At 39.4% G+C, this 20,177-nt stretch overlaps 2 protein-coding genes across 6 annotated transcripts in view; one reads left to right on the top strand and one right to left on the bottom strand.

Annotated features, from left to right (window-relative positions):
* FGFR1OP2 (FGFR1 oncogene partner 2) lies at positions 1–11,661 on the bottom strand. Of its 4 annotated transcripts, none has more exons than XM_034422107.3 (6): positions 11,252–11,661; positions 7,265–7,401; positions 6,249–6,366; positions 5,147–5,289; positions 3,812–3,925; positions 1–2,576 (listed from the first exon to the last, which is right to left on the bottom strand). In XM_034422107.3, exons 2-6 carry the CDS (start codon positions 7,397–7,399, stop codon positions 2,442–2,444), a joined length of 645 nt encoding a protein of 214 aa, XP_034277998.1. In that variant the 5' UTR covers positions 7,400–7,401; positions 11,252–11,661; the 3' UTR covers positions 1–2,441. The 4 variants fall into 4 exon arrangements, with proteins under 4 accessions (XP_034277998.1, XP_034278001.1, XP_034277999.1 ...); XM_034422110.3 differs by having other exon boundaries at positions 1–2,573; positions 11,252–11,524; XM_034422108.3 differs by lacking the exon at positions 11,252–11,661 and adding an exon at positions 10,810–11,149.
* INTS13 (integrator complex subunit 13) overlaps positions 11,114–20,177 on the top strand; it is a 26,689-nt gene continuing 17,625 nt past the window's right edge. The window contains exons 1-4 of one of the 2 annotated variants that reach the window (XM_060694903.2): positions 11,114–11,446; positions 14,924–15,155; positions 16,126–16,200; positions 18,358–18,560. In XM_060694903.2, coding sequence (XP_060550886.1) covers positions 11,316–11,446; positions 14,924–15,155; positions 16,126–16,200; positions 18,358–18,560 — 641 coding nt within the window. In that variant the 5' untranslated portion in view covers positions 11,114–11,315. Of the gene's footprint in view, positions 11,447–11,784; positions 11,886–14,923; positions 15,156–16,125; positions 16,201–18,357; positions 18,561–20,177 lie in introns of those variants that run through there. The other variant, XM_060694904.2, reaches the window with a different exon arrangement.

The following is a 20,177-nucleotide window of genomic DNA, read 5'->3' on the forward strand; positions in this document are numbered from 1 at the left end:
TTTACTGGTAAAAATAAGTTTACTGTACAGATTGCATTCTCACCAATAAGGTCATTTCAAGCATTTGCAATACAAAAATGAGATAGAAAATGGCCATGCCACACGAGAGGAAAAGTAAATGGTAGGTACACCCCTTGACAAATTAAGGTTTCAACTAGATGACCACAGTAAGTTACAGATACAAGTTATTTTTCAAGCATGCTTCCATAAATAATTCTTGGTGAGCTAATGACATCTATTTCACAAACTTGAGGGTTTCCACATTTACATAGTAAGGTTCTGAGGAAGACTGCATTTTGACAGTGCTGTATCAAGTGCACAACAGATAGTTTTGACTTTACACACCAAATATCAAGAAAATAATTTTTTGTTAACTCCTATTTACAAACATATTTTAGAATTTACAAAGGGGGATACATATCTGAGAAATTCTTATCTAGAGAAGGAAAACATGTTATACAAATTCTTGTGCTCAGCCTAATAGATCTTTTGTCTACAGTTTGCTTTGTAAAGTTAAGAGTTCACCTCTCTAAGCAAAAATTATGAATAAATTCCTTTTTACTGAGGTATTTAATGAACTGGGCATAGATATAAACATCTGAATATTGAAATTAGCAATATATTTTGAGCAGCTCGTTTTTTGAAAAATATTGGCATTAATATAAATAAGCTGTGGAAAATATTTTAAGACTGGAATGCCAGATAATAAAAATTATCTAGGAGTATGTCTAGAGTTCAGCTAAAGATATTTGTTGGCTAAATATGCACTATGATGTTTGAATGAACTACTATGCCAAAAATATTTACCAATAAAAGCATAATAGTAGGTCACAGTTTAAAATCAGAATTAAACAGTTGCTGATTCTCCCCAGCCAGCATAATAAAATCACTGGTAAACTCTTAATGAGCTTAACAAAACTTCTAGGAACAACTTGGAAAAAACATGATAACGACATGCAAATTTGATCCGAAACTGTACCACCAAGTGTTATTCCAAGCAAATTTGAGAATTAACACATTTCCCTTCCATTTTTAATTCTATGTACATTCCTCGAATAAGTGGGAAATAATTTCAGCTCAGCTAATTAGTTAAGTGGTCTATAAATGACTAATGGAGGCCTGCTTTTTTAGCCAGGCTCCCTGAAAACTAGAATCTCTTCTTACAAAAATGCATTTTCAAAAAGTTTCAGCTTATCAAGACAAGTTTACCTGTTTTTCCATGTCGTTATGTTAGAACTAAGATTTATTTGCCAGACGGCTACCCCTCATATACGAAAACAAGCGGCTCCTGGTATATTTTTGAAAAGTCACTTATTAAAATCTAAAGTTAAGGTTTACTCTTAAAGAGACACTTGCCTTAATTCCCAAGTACCCTTCGTGCAGGGAGGCAAATTAGGAAATAAACTATCCTGTTTCTTCTTTCAATTGGTAGATACTCAACTTCCTGATAAACCATTCTGCAAATTCTGGGATAGCTTTCCAAAAAAGAGCTACCATGTTTCATTGGCTAGGAGTAAAAAAAGGATAAAGGCATCGAAACCCATTGTGCGTATGGAACCCCGCTGAACCCAACTGCTTTTAGCTATCGACATGAAGCATTTCCCATCCCTTAATTGGATGTTTTCTCCAAAAATATTCTATAAAACTCTCAAGCATTTCATAAGCGGGTTTTTTTAATTCGCAGGATATCTCACATGAAAGCACATATGAACCTCAAGTTATTTACATACACATTAATGACTTATCTTGACTTACTGAAAGGTAAGAAAAAGTTCTTCCATGTTTATGCTAACTAAAACATGATGTGGATCTGTTAAATTTCATAGGGATCTAAACAGATTTTTCTTTTGTAATTTCACTATATTTCCCATCAGTTACTGGTTGTAAAAGAATATATTTCAGAAATACCTCAGTGTGCAAAAGTTCCCTTAACTTTTATTGCTTACTGACTGATCTTAACACATCCTATTAATCCCTAAGTTTTGAGAAGAGCTAAAAAATACTTAACATTAACAACAAATGTCAGCAAATTTCTCACCAGCCCCATCGTTTCCCCCATGAAATTATCTTTTTAAAAAGGTGCTGTTATTCTTGTGGAATTATTTATATTTAAAAATGAAGTTCCTGCCCATATGAAAGAGAGTTTCAAGTGTTACACTAGCAATGCACTAAAACCGAATTCTTACAAAACAACCCCTCAAATTTAGGAAAGCAAGAGATTTAAAAACATCAGCAATACAGTGACTGTGTCCTGGAGTAGATCAATTACTGTATATGACTGTGCTTTGAATATTTTCCTCCACCAATCGCTGAGTATTATATTCTATACATGGTGTAAAAGAATCAACCGGATTTAGGATATATTAATTTTTCAATGCCCATTAGAAAATATCTGCTTTGATACTTCTTGCTGTTACAACCAGACCGTGTTCATAAGCACTTTAATTTTTTCTCAGACTCAAGTCACTGTTTGTTACTAGTGCTGACAGAGATGTACTTTCTGAGGCATCTTCCTTAAGATTCAGGAACGATTCTCTGGTTATCTGCAGTATTTCTCTCAGTCCTTTGTTTTCCTGCTGTAAGCAACAAAACAATGCTTTAAAGCGGCATGACAAGGAACGAAAATGCTCTTCCCCTTCCCAGCATTAAGTTGTTGTTTCTCTTTCCTTAATGGCTTCTGCAATCTTTCATCAAGGTTATCTCCACATTCTTCTACAATCCCGTCCCTTGAGGTGATGTTGACGTACCATCCTTGAATACCACAGCACCAGCGTACTGAAGCACCCAAGCTAAGTGTCTTTTACTAGCGGAGTCACTCATTAGAGGCCACTAGGGCACAAAGATTTTCACAGGAAGATTTCGGTTTTTTCAAGCATATGGAAAAGTACTAAAATTAAGGACTAGGCAGAAGATGTACTTTTCTTTGATTTGAAAGTCTGACTTCTCTCATTCTCACTATAAGGGATGGGGAAAACAAAAGGACCTTGTAAACTGGTTGAGGCAACAGCACTCTACCGGTATACCCATGCAAAATATACAGTCCTTGACTTACAAGTTTGTTTAGTGACCATTCAGTTACGGCAGCACTGAAAAATGTGATTTACGACCTTTCAGTTACGATCTTTGCAGCATCTCCATGATTCAATTCATGATTCATCTCAATTCAGATGCTTGGCAACCGGTTCATATTTATGACTGTTGCTGTGTCCCAAGGCCATGTGATCCCTTTTTGCAACCTTCTGACAAGCAAAGTCAATGGGGAAGCCTGATTCACTTAACAACCGTTACTAACTTAACAACTGCAGTGATGGACTTAACAACTGTAGCAAGAAAGGCCATAAAATGGAGCAAAGCTTACTTAACTGTCTCGCTTAGCAACAGAAATTCTGGGCTCAATTATGGTCATAAATCGAGGACTACCTGTAGTTCTTCAGTTCCTCTGGAATTTAACCTTAGTCTAAAGAGCTGGACTTGGGAATGGGATGCAGAGGTAAATGTGAACAAATGTGCTTTTACTCAGGAACTGAAGTTAACAAGAACAGCATTTCTTCTGGCCACTCTGAGCAAACAATTGAGACTCTGAATTCAAAACATTTATCTTTTAAAACAAATATTTAATTTTAAAGTAGAAGCTACTGCTCATTATACATTGGGAACCCAGCTGTGTGTTTAATGAATTTTTAAAGCAACACTTCCAGATTACCCAGAGCAATTTATCTTCAGATGTGACTTTAACATTCTTATTTTAATAATTCTTTGAATTTACTAGTTTAAAAATAATATATTCATTTTTCCAGTGTTTAAATCCTACCTCAAGCTGAAAAATACGTTCTTGTTCTTTGCAACCCTGCTGCTCATCAATTTCAATGGCTTTTCTCATTACTGCTGCCATTTCCGTGATTTGGTCCACATGTACTTGCAATTCCTAGATCAAGAGTAAAGTAACATTAACAAAGGACAATACTTTTAGTTTTAAAACACCTCCTGAATGCTATTTTGCTGTTACAACAGATCATCTTCATAATCATAATTGTTATAATCAATAAACAAAACTAGTTTAATTTTTGGTTAAGTCTCAAATTTCCTCCACAGTAAAAGCTTCGTAATGAATAGTTTTCAAGTCATTACATTATTAAATCGAATATTAGTTAACATTAGGTATGGTCACAGACCAAAATTACCTATAAAAATTGGAGTTGTGTGGATTTGAATTTCTAGCGTTCCTAGCAATGACCATGCTGGTGGAGAATTCTGGGAGTTGATGTCTATACAGTACGTCTCTAAAGTTTTATAGAAACCATAGTTAAATATCACTTTGTTGCTGTGACCCACCGAGGTGACATGGGAGGCAATACAAATCAAATAAAATCAGTCAATGTTTTGTTACCTTCCTTTGAGATTTTTAAGTATTTATTGACTACTAAAAAAGTCCACGTCCACATGTATATATCTTGCTACAGTGATCTACCAGGAGGGATGATATTATTTCAAAGTGCCATGTCTGGTACAAGGGCTCCACAAAGCAGAGGATATTGATTTAACTACAAATAGTCCTCGACTTACAACAGTTCCTTTAGTGACCGTTCAAAGTTACCAGGGCACTGAAAAAAGTGACTTATGATCATTTTTCACTTACGACCTTTGTAGCATTCCCATGCTCAAGTGATAAAAATTTAGATACTTGGCAACTGACTTGTACTTATGACAGCTGCAGTTTCCCAAGGTCATATGAACCCCTTTTGTGACCTTCTAACAAGCAAAATCAACCCCTTTTGTGACCTTCTAACAAGCAAAATCAATTTAGTGAAGCCAGATTCACTAAACCGTATAACCAACTTAAAAACTCTGGCATGAAAGGTTGTAAAATGGAGCAAAACTTACTTAACAACTGTCTTGCTTAACGACAGAAATTTTGAGCTCAATTGTGGCCATCAAGTTGAGGATTAACTGTACTTCCTTAACAAAGGGCCAGATTTGACTTTGCAAATCTTCTTTCTGTCATTGCCATTTTTCAGGTCAAGAATGTAAAATCTGATTTAAGTTGTGTGTTGTTTTGCACCAAATTAAGACAGCAAATAAAATCTGTAGTACCCAAAGTAAAGCCCAGTGCCAGAAGAGATTTATACAAACATTAAGGGCCTGTTACCTTGGAGTGCTGTTCCTTTAACTTCATTACTATACCCGGATCGTCTTTTTTGCTGGCCATGAGCAATCTAAACATCTGTTCTCTATATTTGCTCATTATTAGCTCCAAGGCACACTGATGTTCTTCGAGAGACGTACGGAGTTCTGTCAGAAAACACAGCAAATTTAACATGCACAGCTATTTTTATTTATTTATTAAATTTATACACAATTTAACCCTACGTAAACACAACCCCACCCTTTCTACTTGATAAATAGAATCAAGCAGAATCTTGGTTGCCTTTAACTATCTCATGAAGGAAAAATTTCTATCTGTGCAGATAATTCAAATACTGTGAAATATATCAGCAATTCCCAAAGTTTTTATTTATATGGACTACTATTTCTTCATCATGAAAAGCCGTTATATGACACCATGCAAGAAAAGAATTTTAAGTATTTTGCAGCATAAGATATGGCTGATGGAAGTAAAAAGAGTTATTGAAAATGCAGCTATTTCTATTAATTAGAATAGCATTCATAATAACCTCTGGCAAAAAGGCTGACGTTTAAATTTATAAAATACTACATTACAAAAATGTTTGTAAAGCAAATTACATTGTGAATAATAATGCAATGTCCAGATGTTTATTATTCAGATCTATACCCCAAATACTTGGGCAAAGATGCTTGCCTAATTCAAAAGAAATTTTTTTTTTGATCCTGTGCTGCTGCTGAGTGGGCTCAGGAAAAATACCTGGTTCCCTTAAAGAGGGCCAAGAGCAACCATAATAATTTTCCTGCTTTTGGTTCCAGATGCTGCATGCTTCCAACGCCATATTAAGAAAGATGCATTAAAATGTATACAGAATACTATTATTACATTACTCGCGCTCTGCTCCCACACACACACATACTAAAGCACCAGAAGTTGGGAATAATTGCAACAGATCCTTCAGATATTTTACTGGCTTATGCACACATCATAATAGGAAGATGGACTGATATATTATTGTAAGCTATTAAGTATTTGACTATCCTAATAAAGCATGCTGAATTTTAAAGAGTAATCTTGGGCTATTTTGATAGTAAACGGGATTCTTCTTAACTGAACGCTTATTAACCTTTATTTTCTTGTTGTAGTTCTCTAATCTGTCTGTTTTCCTGCTGGATACCTAAGACCAAGGAAGATCGAGGCCTATGTCTTGCTACTTCGTTAAGTTCTTGAATTTCTTCCTGGTACTGAAATTATAAAACAGACAGAATGGCAAAAAATTATCAGATATCTGGTATTAAAAACAAAGATGAATTTCAATTTCAAAACCAGACATTTTAATACAGTATAGTATTATGAATCCATAAAAATTGTTTTTATATTTTTCGAATGTGAATTTAAAAGCTGACCACTTTGAATAACTTAACTATCAAATACAGAATATTTATAATAAAATTCCATTTCAGTAAAATTGAACTCATTAAAATGTCTGCTATCTGAAGTTACCTATGAAAACATTAACATATTGCAATCGTATTACAAATTGTTGTTTGCTGTAAATATTAAAAATATTGCAGCAGCTTCAAAATCACCAAATTTACCAGTGCATAGGTAAATATTTAATATTGCTTAAATGCAAAAAAAAAAAAAAAAAAAAGTCTACAATTTAAGAGATTCATCTGGCACCTTCTCTAATTAAGAGGTGGACAGCAGGTTTTAATGGTACCATTTCAGATCTTGGAGAACAGGTTTTAACTGATTTTGGATTACAGTATGCTATGTATTGCTATTCATGTTTACATTCTTGGTTCATAGTAAGAACTAAAAAAATCTTAAGAGTTGAGCAATAAAACATAAAACAAGTTCCATTTTGAAAGTAAATACATGAAAATTTATAAAATTATGTATTATATATTAATTGGAATTAATCCATTTTCAAATTTCAAGCTTTTTCCTCCTCTTAAAAAGTGAAATGCCATTTTTAATCATAATACTCATGCAAGAAAGATAATTCAATATCTTACAGCCTTATCAAAATAAAAAAATGCAGAACTAAGTTTTTTGCACTTTTAAATCTGCACATTTTAAAATACCAGAATGAAGCAGTTAGTTTCTGAATAATAATTATTAAGAGAGAAGAAAAACCTGTTTCATTGCTTCCACTCGTTTGTTGAGATCGGTAGTTTGTTCAATGAGTGCTTCTGCTGCAGTGTCATGCTCTCTTAATCGCTCCACTAACGCTTTGGCATCAGCTAGGGCCTTCTCAATTGTGCAACTCATTTCTAAAAATTAAAATAGAAGATAATGTTATACAACATCAGCTACCCTTCCACATTTGAGTTTGTCAGAAGCAGCATTTAAGTTGTCTGGCATCCTGAACATGCAGACTAAATGAAGTATGAAAATGTGTGAGTCTTTTTCCTTTTGTTAATGTCACTGAAGGTTTATTTTATCCTTTATACTATATTATTCTATAGTACATCTTGATACAATACAGACGCAAGATAGACTTCTGCACAGGATTGCCTTAATTTATATTACTTGTAAATCACAGCTTGGAAATTATATTGCCATGCTTCCAATCTGTATGTCCTGTATTTTGAGTAGAATATTAACTGTCATCCTAGATATTCTGAAACTTATCATGTTGAGAGACTTTTTAATTTTTGTAACAGTATTGTATAAGTATGCAAGGCCTCTTGGTGACTCCAATACATTGAATGAGGCTTCTGCACTGACAAAGTATACATCAATAACAATATAAAAAAATCTTTTGCACCCTCATAATACAACATAAGAATTAGGGGAAACATTAATAAGTTTTGATTTCACAGAAATCTATTGCTTGTAGTTATTCCTTGCTAAATGGTGACACTGGTAAAATACACAAACAATTCAGGTCACCCCCGCTTCCTGTTCAAAGGTTATTTTATTGTTTGTCACAAAGCAACTGCAGCAACAAGAACCTACTTTGCAAATTACCCTAATTTAATATTTCCTGTCTGATACATATGTAGAGTTTTCGTAACAGAAAAGGAAATCACAAATGAGCTTTTAAATAAAACTCCTAAATTTAAACATAACTTTCTGCAAAAGTTTTCTTACTGTTTTTAAGGTATCTACTGATTTTCTGAGTTACCTTGTTTAGAAATAAATCCTCTTCACTGATCATTGATCACTTTCTCACTAACTTAGGGAAATCTGAATACTGAATCTCTTGGGTGCTCTTATCAGTATCACTCAGCATATTGTACAGTATTTGTGAACTGACTGAAATAGAGATGCAACAATGGAGGGAAACTATTATTGGCTACATTCCAAATAAAATGGGAAGCTGAGAACTTGACACAGGCACTAAACTACAATAACATCTGCATTTTGTAATCTTGCAGATGTTATTGTACTTTAGTTCCTGTATCAGCTTCTCATTTTCTTTTGAATGTAGCTAATATTGTATTTATACCCCTAAGTAACATAATCAGTACAAGGAGAGGGAGGGAGAGGAGGAAAAACTGTGGGATCTTTTATGGTCTCTGAGCTCAGTGGTTTCCTTGCCCAACTAGGTAACATCAACAGTGCTGGAAGGGAGTGGAGTTTGCAGGGAAGAGGAAGAGGACTGTAGGATCCTTGGTGCTCTATGAGCTTGGTTACAGATAGTCCTCAATTTACAACCACACCTTAGCCCCAAATTTATGTTGCTGAGAAATTTGTTAAGTGAGTTTTGCCACATTTTACAACTTTTCTTGCCTCAAATGAATCACTGCAGCTGTTTAGTTTATTTTGATTTGTATACCGCCCTACTCCCGAAGGACTGTTACATTAGTAACATGGTTGTTAAGTGAATCTGGGTTCCTCATTGACTTTGCTTGTCAGGTCACAATGACTCGGGAGACACAGCAACCATCATAAATATCAACCAGTTGTCCCAAGCATCCAAATTGCGATCATGTAATCATGGGACTGCTATAATGGTGGGAAATGTAAAAAAGGGTCGTCTCTTTTTTTCAGTGCAGTTTGAACGGTTCACCAAATAAACCATTGTAAATTGAGGATTACCTGTATTTTCTTGCAGATGTTTCATTGCCCAACTAGGGAACATCATCAGTGCCAGAAAGGAGGAGGGATTTGCTCTGTTTACAGTGTCTCCCTCTGCCAAAGACTAAACTCCCAACAATGCCCAGGAATAGGTATAAAACAAATGTGTTAAATATCCTCACAACACACTCCACCAGGCTAAAAAATAAGGTGGTATGCAGAGACACCCAAGCCCTCTTAAAGAAGGAGAGGAGACCCAAGCTTGGCCCACTTCTTGCCAGGCCTGGCCTTTGCTCCCTTCAGTTCCAGGCCAGGATGGAGGGAAATTATTTTTATTGTCCCTTTAAATGTACACTAATCAGCATACATGAAAATGAAATTTCGTGGCATTCGGCTCTTAAAGGGTCACCAACCTCCAATGTACACTACATAAATGTGGCCAATAAATGAATAAAAAATGATGCATATAACCACATATATTATATGACACAAGGACATGACTATTAATTAATGTATTGATTAATTATGCATACCCCCACATATATTGTATGCCACAGGGACATGGCCAATAAGTAGTTAGTTAATTATGCATATCCCCACATATAGTATATGACACAGGGACATGCCTAATAAATAAATAAAAATATGCATTTACTCACATCCCCCACATACATTATAGGACACAGAGCCAAGACCAATAAATAATTAACTGATTATGCATATCCCAACATATATGATACAGGGACATGGCCAATAATTAATGAGTTAATTGATTATGCATATCCCCACATTATATGACACAGGGCCAAGACCAATAATTAGTTAATTAATTATGTATATCCCCACATGTATTATATGACACAGGGACATGGCCAATAATTAGTTAGTTAATTGATTATGTATATCCCCACATGTATTATATGACACAGGGACATGGCCAATAATTAATTAGTTAATTATGCATATCCCCACATATATGACACAGGGACATGGGCAATAATTAGTTAGTTAATTAATTAATTGATTATGCATATCCCCACATATATTATATGAGACAGGGACATGGCCAATAATTAATGAGTTGATTATGCATATCCCCACATATATTATATGACACAGGGACATAGCCAATAATTAATGAGTTGATTATGCATATCCCCACATATATTATATGACACAGGGACATGGCCAATAATTAATTAGTTAATTGATTATGCATATCCCCACATTATATGACACAGGGACATGGCCAATAATTAATTAATTAATTATGTATATCCCCACATGTATTATATGACACAGGGACATGGCCAATAATTAGTTAATTAATTATGTATATCCCCACATGTATTATATGACACAGGGACATTGGCAATAATTAATTAGTTAATTATGCATATCCCCACATATATGACACAGGGACATGGCCAATAATTAGTTAATTAATTGATTATGCATATCCCCACATATATTATATGACACAGGGACATGGCCAATAATTAATTAGTTAATTATGCATATCCCCACATATATGACACAGGGACATGGCCAATAATTAGTTAATTAATTGATTATGCATATCCCCACATATATTATGTGACACAGGGACATGACCAATAAACAAACACATAAAGAAAAAATATGCGCCTACTCACATCCATTATACGACACAGGGACAAGGCATATAAGCAAATAAATAAGTAAATGAATGACTGAACGAATAAATAAAAAATTTCCGCCTATATCCCCATCCCCACATCTCTTATAGATGACGCAGGGGCTTTCCCCCTCAGGCAGGGGCGTCCCGCTCCCGAATAGCCCCGTCGGGCATCTCCGGCCTCGGCGCGGCCTTGAAAGGGGGGAGGGGGAAAGAAGGAAAAAAAAAAGCGTCCCCCTCCCCCCCCCTCAGGAACCGTTTTAACGGCCTTTCCCAACCGTCGCTCCCGCGCGCCCACCCCGCCAGCCAATCAGAGCGCGGCTAGGCCACACACGCTCTCTTTCCCCCCTCCCCTCACGCGCGCATCCACCTCAGAGGACGCGTGCGCGCGCACCCTCCTCCAACCGCCACCAAAAAAAAACAAAAAACTCCCCTCTCACCGATGGTTCCGATTCATTCCTTTGCGCCCCCCCCACCCGGCAGGGCGCAGACGCGGGCGAGAGGATGTGGAGGGACGCCGGCGGCTCCGCCGCTTCGCCGTCCGCCTACCGCGTCGCCCCTTCACACGGCGGCAGCTCGAAGGACAAGAGGAAGAGGCACCGGCCGGCCGGGCGACCCCATGGGGCAGCGGTGAGGTAGGTAAGCGCGAGAGCCGCTGGCCGCCGCTTGGAGAAAGAAGAGAGAGAGGGAGACCGATGCGGGCGAAGCGAGTTATCGCGAGATTTGGCCTCTCCCTCCGTCCCTCCCCTTTGCCTAGGTAGTGAAATATCGCGAGGTGGGTTTCTTTTTTTTTTTTTTCCCTTCCTCTCTCGACGCTCCCCTCCCGGAGGAAACTTCGCTTGGAAGTCTCGCGAGGTTTTGCTTAGCCTGAAAAAAAAAAAAAAAGGCGGGGGAATTCCCTAGCCAATGAAGCGTCCCGCCCGAAGTCTCGCGAGACGTTAGTTGCTCGCTCTCTCTCCCTCTTTTCCCTCTCCCCGCCCTCTGTGATTCGGCCGAGAGTGAAAGATGCTCAGGGCGCATGCGCGATCTGCTCCCTGGAAGTAGAAGAGAGTCTGAAAGTCAAGAGTGGCTGCTGTAAGGCAACATACGTTGTGTGATTGTGTGTGTATGTGTTATGGGAGGGGGGGTCTATGGGGTTGAAAAAATAACGGGTGGCGGGGGCTCTTGCATTATTTAAATCAAGCTTCCCACCTTGCAAAAGGGATGGCTGCTTCCTCCTTTTATTGCAGTTAGTCCTCGACTTACGACCATGCTTTTCCGCCCGCCCCCGTTTTACGACTTCCCTTGCCACGGTCGGTAAGTGAATCCCTGCGGTTGTTAAGTGAGTCGCGCTGTTGTTAAAGCGAATCTGACTTCCCCCATCGACTTTGCTGGTCAGGAGGTGGTCGCAAAAGGGGATCACGTGACACCCCCCCGGGACGCTGCGACCGTCATAAGTGTGAGTCTGTTGCCAAGCCTCTGAATTTTGATCTTGTGGCCATGGGCAAGGCTGCAGTGTGAAAAGCGGCCATAAGTCACTTTTTTCAGTGCCGTTTGTAACTTTGAATGGTCGCTAAATGAACTCTTGTAAGACGAGGACTGCCCGTACTTTGACGCGAAGCAAATTGCCAAGGCATCCCTACAGTGAGAGTGGCCCACGAACCGACCTGCTAGTTTAAAAGTTAACTTGCAATTTAAAAAAAAATAGTTATAATGGTAGCTAGTACAAGTAGTCTTTGACTTACGACCACAATTGATTCCAAGATTGATGTTGATAAGTGAGTTTTGACCTATTTTACTACTTTGCATGGACTCCATGCACCGAGTTCAGATTCTGCAGGGGTAGGGGGAGGAGCTTTTATCCAAAAGCGTCTGAATTTTGATCACATGACTATGGGGGGGGAGGCTTGCAATGGTCGTAAGTGTGAAAAACAACCATAAGCCCCTTTTTTCAGTGCAGATGTTACAACTAAGTGAACCGTTGTAAATCAAGGAGCACCTGTATTTTATTCTGTGCTTTGATGGATGGGCTCATTTTATTTGTGCCTTTCGTTCTTCCCAACCTGTGATTAGCTGGGGAAGTGTGAAGGTGGCATGATTCGAACATGTACCCCAAAAAAACTTTTCTCCTGCCTCAATGCACTGAATTCAGATAATGCAGGGAGAGGAAGAGGAAGAGCTTTTATCCAAAAGGAAAAACAGAATGCTGCACCAGTGGTCCTCAACTTACAACAATTCATTTACTGACCATTCAAAGTTACAATGGCACTGAAAAAAAAAGTGATTTATGACAGTTTTTCACAATTACAACCTTTGCAGCATCCCCCATGCTTATGTGATCAAAATTCAGGCGCTTGGCAACTGGCTCATATTTACGATGGTTGCAGAGTCCCGGGGTCACGTGATCCCCTTTTGCGACCTCCTGGCAAGCAAAGTCAAGGGGGTAGCTGGATTCACTTAATAACCGTGTTACTAATTTATCAGCTGCAGGGATTCCCTTTAAGAAATGTAGCGAGAAAAAGTTGTAAAATGGGACAAAACTCACTTCGCAAATGTGTCACTTAGCAACATAAATTCTGGGCTCTGTTATGGTCGTAAGTCGAGGACTACCTGTATAAAGATTGATTGAAAGCTAAAGCTCTCTACAAGAATCTGAGCTACTAATGGTCAAGGGAAAAGAGCGGGAGATAAGAGAGGCTGGACTTAGCGCTCTTATGGACATGCAGGGACTCATGACTGATGATGTGTTTGACCCCTCCCTCGGACTCAGCCTGGTCATCTCCTACATCCAGTTCATTTAGGGACCGAAATTACATTGGCACTGAAAAAAGCGAATTTATGACCGTTTTTCACACAACCTCCCCATGGTCACATGATCAAAATACAGAAGCTTCACAACTGATTTGTATTTATGACAGTTGCAGGGGGAGGTGTCAGGCGATCCCCTTTTGCAACCTCCTGACAAGTCAGTGGGGAAACCGGATTCACTTAACAACCGTGTTGCTAACTTAACAACCGCAGTGATTCAAAAATGGTCATAAAATTAACTTCAAAAATGTTTAGCTTAGCAGTGGAAGTTTGGGACTCAATTGTTGTGCTAAGTCGAGGACTACCTGTCTAGCGGAGGCCTGCAAAAGATTACGCAGTTCCCCTCTCCGTCTGTTTAACAAAGCGTCTTGCTCAGCAACTGCAGGGAAGTGAGGAAGGGGCCTGTCCAAGGAGCCCCCTGCAATTGCAGATTGGTCTCCCAAATCCTGAGCGGTGTGGATGACAAGCCATGAAATCAAAATAACCGTGCGCGCATTTGTGCTGTTGTGCAAACGACTTGCCTTAGTCAGCTTGTTTCATAGTGCCAGGATGCCTGTGTCTGCAGATGCTCATAGTTTACTAACTTTAAGTTTTTGGCTGAGTTCAGGCAAGTGTGCTAAGTTAATATTTACTCCACCTTAGATGTAAACTCCAATTTACTTGAATCCAAGTCTTTGTTGAATCTAGTTCCACCTGTCCAAGGGGTTTTCTTGTCAACAATCAGGAAGCAGTTGGCCACTGCTGCATTCCACAATATCTGTGTGTTGTGTGTGTGTTTATTTTCTGCCAGTTTCACAATCCAGTGGCAGGAAGTTGTAGAACCTGGCTGACCTTGGCTGATCTCATGAAAAGTCAAGTTGGATCAGATCTGCTTAGGACATGAATAAGAAAACACCAAAAGGGAGGGGAAAAAACACTGTTTTTTTAATCAGTGCTGGGATCTGATAGAGTTTCATGGAACATCTGTCGATTTGGAACATAAAATATAAATAGACAAAACAACTGGACTGAACAAATCTTTGTAGTGAAGTGAAAAATTGCCAGTTGAAATTTAGTAGGTATAGAACTTTACCCTTAAGATCTAAAGTATTGTTTGTATAACTGTCTGAAATCTTATCAGATAGTTCCATACCTTCATTTTTGTGATATCCTTCTCCTCCTCAATGCAGCCCCAATAGTTTAATTTTGTTTAAAACATTATTCTTCATTTGTGCGAGAAGCTGTTTTACGCAGAGGATGCTCAATGTTGTTACAGTATCATCATTTGCATTTAATAGTCTCATTTTTAATTGATGTAGTAGTGTTAAATCTTTAATTTGTTGCAGAAAGAAAATGAAGCTTTTCTCGGAGTCGCATAAAACAGTTTTTGTGGTAGACCACTGCCCCTACATGGCAGAATCCTGTCGACAACATGTTGAGTTTGATATGCTGGTAAAGAATCGGGCGCAGGGAATCATACCTCTCGCCCCTATCTCTCGATCCCTCTGGACCTGTTCAGTGGAGTCCTCCATGGAATACTGCAGGATAATGTATGATATATTCCCGTTTAAAAAACTAGTAAGTATCCCTTATCTTTTATAATCAGTAAGGTTTTGTAAATAAGAGCTTCTCTGCTACCACGATTGTTGAGTATATATCCACAATCGGGGTAAGTCAAATCCCCAAGAATCAAATAAAGGCTTCAGTGTGAAATCTTGATTCTGTCTAGTAACATCAGGCAAAGAATATTGATCTCAAATTCACTGGAAGGTACTGTTTACTAATTCAGTTGAGGATCGTAGACTAACACGCTGTATATCTTGCATCTTCAGTACTTAGAAGTACTTCAGTACTTCCTACCTTTGTAGGAAACTTACCCACATACGTGTTTAAAATACAAGATCTTTCAGATTCAGTAATAAATTACTATATTTTAAATATACATAGAGGAAAATTAATTAACTAGAAGCCTGAAGAAAATTTAGTTCATAACACTAAATGCCAGCCATATAGAGGCTTCCCACCCATTTTTGCATTAACACATCGTACGAATATTCATATGATCTGCTAAACCCTGGAAAAAAGATAGCAGACTTTTGCTACCATTTTATCCCTCTGGTACATGTACTGAGGAGCCAAATCCTTCAGCTCATGGTTGACTATAGGCCCCAACAAGTATGTTTGTCAGTCTAAGAGCCCTGGTGGCCCAGTGGTTAGAATGCTGTATTGCAGGCTAACTCTGCCGACTGCCAGGGGTTCGATCCTCATTGGCTGAAGGTTGACTCAGCCTTCCATCCTTCCGAGGTCGATAAAATGAGGACCCAGATTGTTGGGGACAAGATCCGGACTCTGTAAACCGCTTAGAGAGGGCCATGAAGCACTGCGAAGCACTATATAAGTCTAAGTGCTATTGTTATTGCTAAGGCAAGGGTTCCCAGAAGGAACTCAGTTAGTGTTATGCTTTCTCCAAACCATGGAAATATTTGGCAGTGTTGATTGTATCGTTACACAACTGTCATCATTAAAAGTTGTTACGTACACTTTTCAGGCGAACTTCATTGTAAGCGATTCTGGAGCAAACGTCTTAAACTCGTGGAACCAGGAAGACCAAAACTTGCAGGAGGTAAATGAAATTATTAAGGATCTACACCGTTGTTGTCACTTCAGAAAGCAGACCGATGTTAGATTCAAGCAGAGTTAGATTCTACCAAAATCTAAGGCTAACCCAGCCATGGCTTAAATTCAACTCAGTCTAAATTCCAGGCAGTCAACTGCTACTCTTCAGCATGGTAGAACCAGAGGTGGGATTCAGCCGGTTCGGATCGGTTTGGGTGAACAGGATGTTAATTTTACCTCTGGTTTGGTGAACCGGTAATTCTGACGACTGGCTGGCCCCGCCCCTCCCCTCTCAGGAGTCCCCATGTGGCCCGTTTTGGATCCCAGGTAAGTGCAGGGGTCGCGTGGAGCCCGGGGAGGTGGAAAACAGGCTTACCAGAGGCTTGTGGAGTGTAAAAATGGGCCTATTTTCTGCCTCCGGAGCCCGGGGAGGTGGAAAACGGGCCCTCCACAGCCCGTTTTTGCTCCCAGGAGGTTGCAGGGAGGCCTACTAGGCCCAAAACGGAGGGCAAGGGGTTGTGGCGCGGCCCGATTTTACTCCTGGAGGGATGCAGGAGGCCAAGTGCTGCCTGTCACAGCCCTGGCCACACCCACCCAGCTGGTCATTAGGGCAGAGAACCAGTTGTTAACCACACCTGGACGACATCTTCGAATCTCGCTGTTTGAGGAAGTTGCATAACATTCTCAGAGACTCTTCCCATCCTGCTTACAATCTTTTTGGACCGTTGCCTTCTGGCAGAAGATACGGAACAATTAAAACTCTTGACCACACATTTTCTGAATCGTTTTTATCCCAGAGCTATAATTGCACTCAACCATAAACTAAAGAGCTGTTGGACAGCATTACTTGGTCTGTTGTGTGGATGCTTGTGTAGTTCAGGAGCTGGGAATTTGTGGTGGGTGGGGGTGTGTTTGAGGATTGTTATGTGTGATGGACCTGGTCTTTGGGTGTTAAGTGAATTTCGTTGTATGGGTATACTGGGAATAATAATAATAATAATAATAATAATAATAATAATAATAATAATAATAATAATAATAATAATTGGGTGGACTGTGGAAAAAGAAATGTGTGTTGTCCCGATTGTAATTGGAGCCCTCGGAGCAATACCCAAAGGGCTACCCCGCTATTTAGAAATTCTAAATTTGCCGGACTTGAACATTTTGACTCTACAAAAAACCACCTTACTCGGAACAGCTTACATCCTCCGACGATACCTTAACAGTTCCTAGGTCCTTGGTTAGGACTCGAGCTGCTGAGCTATTAACCAGCCTCAAAGGCTGTGAATCTCACTAAAGATTAACCAATAAATAATAATAATAATAATAATAATAATAATAATAATAATAATAATAATAATAATAATAATAATATAATTTTATTTCTATACCGCCCTTCTCCCGAAGGACTCAGGGCGGTGTACAGCCTATTTAAAAACACAAAACAAAACAACGATTAAAATTTAAAATCATTAAATAGATTAGGCTCAAAATAAAATCCCAGAAATTTAAAATACCCCAATTTAAAATTATTATGTTAATAGCCCGGCCTGGCGGAACAACAGGGTCTTCAGTGCGCAGCGAAACACCCGGAGGTCGGAGATCTTACGCACTTCCGGGGGCAGTTCGTTCCACAGGGCTGGGGCTCCCACAGAGAAGGCCCTCCCCCTGGGTGTCGCCAGCCAACATAACTTGGCCGATGGCACCCTGAGGAGACCCTCTCTGTGGGAGCGGACTGGCCGATGGGAGGCTACTAGTGGCAGAAGTCGGTCTCGAAGGTACCCGGGTTGAGTCTGAACCTGTTCCTCCCCATCCAGACCCGCACGACCTCCAGGCAGCGGGACATCACATCAAGGGCATCGTTGGGGTGGTCTGGGGTGGAGATGTACAGCTGAGTACACGTTGTACACGTACAATGACAATAAAGTTGTTATTATTATTATAATTTATTTGAATCCCACCACTGGGTAGGACATTTACGAAGCAGAGCTTAAGAAGGTGGCTTTAGGTTTAGAGAAGAAGGACTAGAAAGAAGCATTCCCCAGGAGTGGTGGATTCATTCCCTGTAAATTATATGGAAAAAAACTTTACTTAATGAGTGTCTCTTTAGCTTTGGAAGCCGAGGAGGTTAAGGAGGAACCAAGCCTATTTCTTTCTTGATCAGCTAATGGCTGCTTTGGCCGCAGTCGGGCCTCCCAATCCTCGCGTGGACCCAGAATGCTGCAGTATCCTACACGGCTTAGTAGCGGCCGTTGAAGCTCTTTGCAAAATTACCGAGTACCAGCACGAGGCTCGGACCTTGCTAATGGAGAACGCCGACCGTGTGGGAAACAGAGGGCGGATCATCTGCATTACTAACGCAAAGAGGTTTGTTCAATGTCGCGTTAAAGGGCCAATCTTGGCGCTAAGCTGCCTCCCACCCACCTTCTGATTTGTCTGTAAGGTTTATGCAGGTAGCCCTCGACTTACGACCACGGTGGAGCTCAAAATTTCCATCCCTGAGCGAGACAGTTGTTGAGTGAGTTTTGCCCCATTATACGACTTTTCTCGCCCCCGTCGTTAAGCGAATCACAGCAGGTGTTAAGCTACTAATAAGGTTGTTGAGGGAATCTGGCTTCCCCATTGACTTTGCCTGACAAAAGGTCGCAAAAAGGGATCACGTCACACACACACACACACACACACACACACACACACACACAGAGGATACTGCAACCGTCGTAAGTATGAATTGGTTGCCAAGTGTCTGAATTTTGATCACGTGACCATGGGGATGCTGAAATGGCCGTAAGGTTGAAAAAAACGGTCATAAATCCCTTTTTTTCAGTGCTGTCGTAACTTCAAACGGTCACTAAATAAACTATTGTAAGTTGAGGACTTTATGTGACTAAAATATTAACCAGTTGAGTGTAGCCATTTGCTCTTGTCACTAAGCAGATTGGGAGTGTAACATTCACCTTGGAAAACATTTGTTAATACAGGTAGTCCTCGACTTATAACAGTCCGTTAAGTGACCTTTTGAAGTTACAACGGCCCTGGAAAAAGTGACTTATGGCCATTGTTCACACCTACAGTATGACTGCTGCAGCATCACTACTGTCACGTAATTTATATTTGGATGCTTGACAATTGCTTCATATTTATGACAGTCCCGGGGTGTTGTATGATCCCCTTTTGCGGCCTTCCAACAAACAGTCAATGGGGAAGCCAGTTTCACTTAACAACGGTGGCAAGAAAAGTTTAGTTTAGTTTAGTTTAGTTTAGTTTAGTTTATTATATATTTTATTTATTTATTTAGTTAGTTAGTTAGTTAGTTAGTTTATTATATTATAAGGGGGAGGGCCTTCTCTGTGGGGGCACCTACACTCTGGAATCAGTTGCCCCCGGAGATAAGGAGAATCCAAGACCTCGGTGCCTTCCGCCGTGCCCTTAAAACCTTCTTTTTCCAGCAAGCCGGGCTGGCCTAACACTTTTAAAAATGTTTTTAATTGTCTGTTATTGTTTTTAATCATGGGGCCAAATTTATATATATCTTTTTAATTGTATTTTAATGTTTGTAGTTTATGCTTTTACTTGGCTGTTCACCGCCCTGAGTCCTCAGGGAGAAGGGCGGTATACAAATTTAAAAATAAATAAATAAATAAAATATTTATATACCGCCCTTCTCCCGAGGGACTCAGGGCAGTGAACAGCCATGGTAAAAACAATGTACAACAAAAATTAAAAGCTTATTAAAATAATTCAATCATTCGGCCAAATTCAAAACATCCAACTAAAATCATTTTAAAACCCCTATCAAAACCCAATTTAAAAAAACCTTTATCCTGTCAGACCAGCTTGCTGAAATAATAGGATCTTCAGAGCGCGACGGAAGGCGCAGAGGTCGGGGATCCTTCGTATGTCCGGGCGCAGTCCTGTAGTCCTGTAGGTAACCAGGTCATAAAAATGGGGCAAAAACTCACTTAACAAATTTCTCACTTAGCA

This window comes from Pantherophis guttatus, chromosome 7, assembly GCF_059756535.1.
Source record: "Pantherophis guttatus breed Tessera chromosome 7, ASM5975653v1, whole genome shotgun sequence".
Taxonomy (NCBI): Eukaryota; Metazoa; Chordata; class Lepidosauria; order Squamata; family Colubridae; genus Pantherophis; species Pantherophis guttatus.

What these genes read in the sequence shown, in the direction of transcription:
- FGFR1OP2 (XM_034422107.3), bottom strand. Translation starts at nt 7,399, where the DNA reads ATGAGTTGCACAATTGAGAAGGCCCTAGCTGATGCCAAAGCGTTAGTG. An exon ending in TAAAGGAACAGCACTCCAAG is followed by an intron (nt 3,926 to 5,146) that starts GTAACAGGCCCT and finishes CTCTTGATCTAG; the next exon opens with GAATTGCAAGTACATGTGGA. An exon ending in AACGTATTTTTCAGCTTGAG is followed by an intron (nt 2,577 to 3,811) that starts GTAGGATTTAAA and finishes TGTTGCTTACAG; the next exon opens with CAGGAAAACAAAGGACTGAG.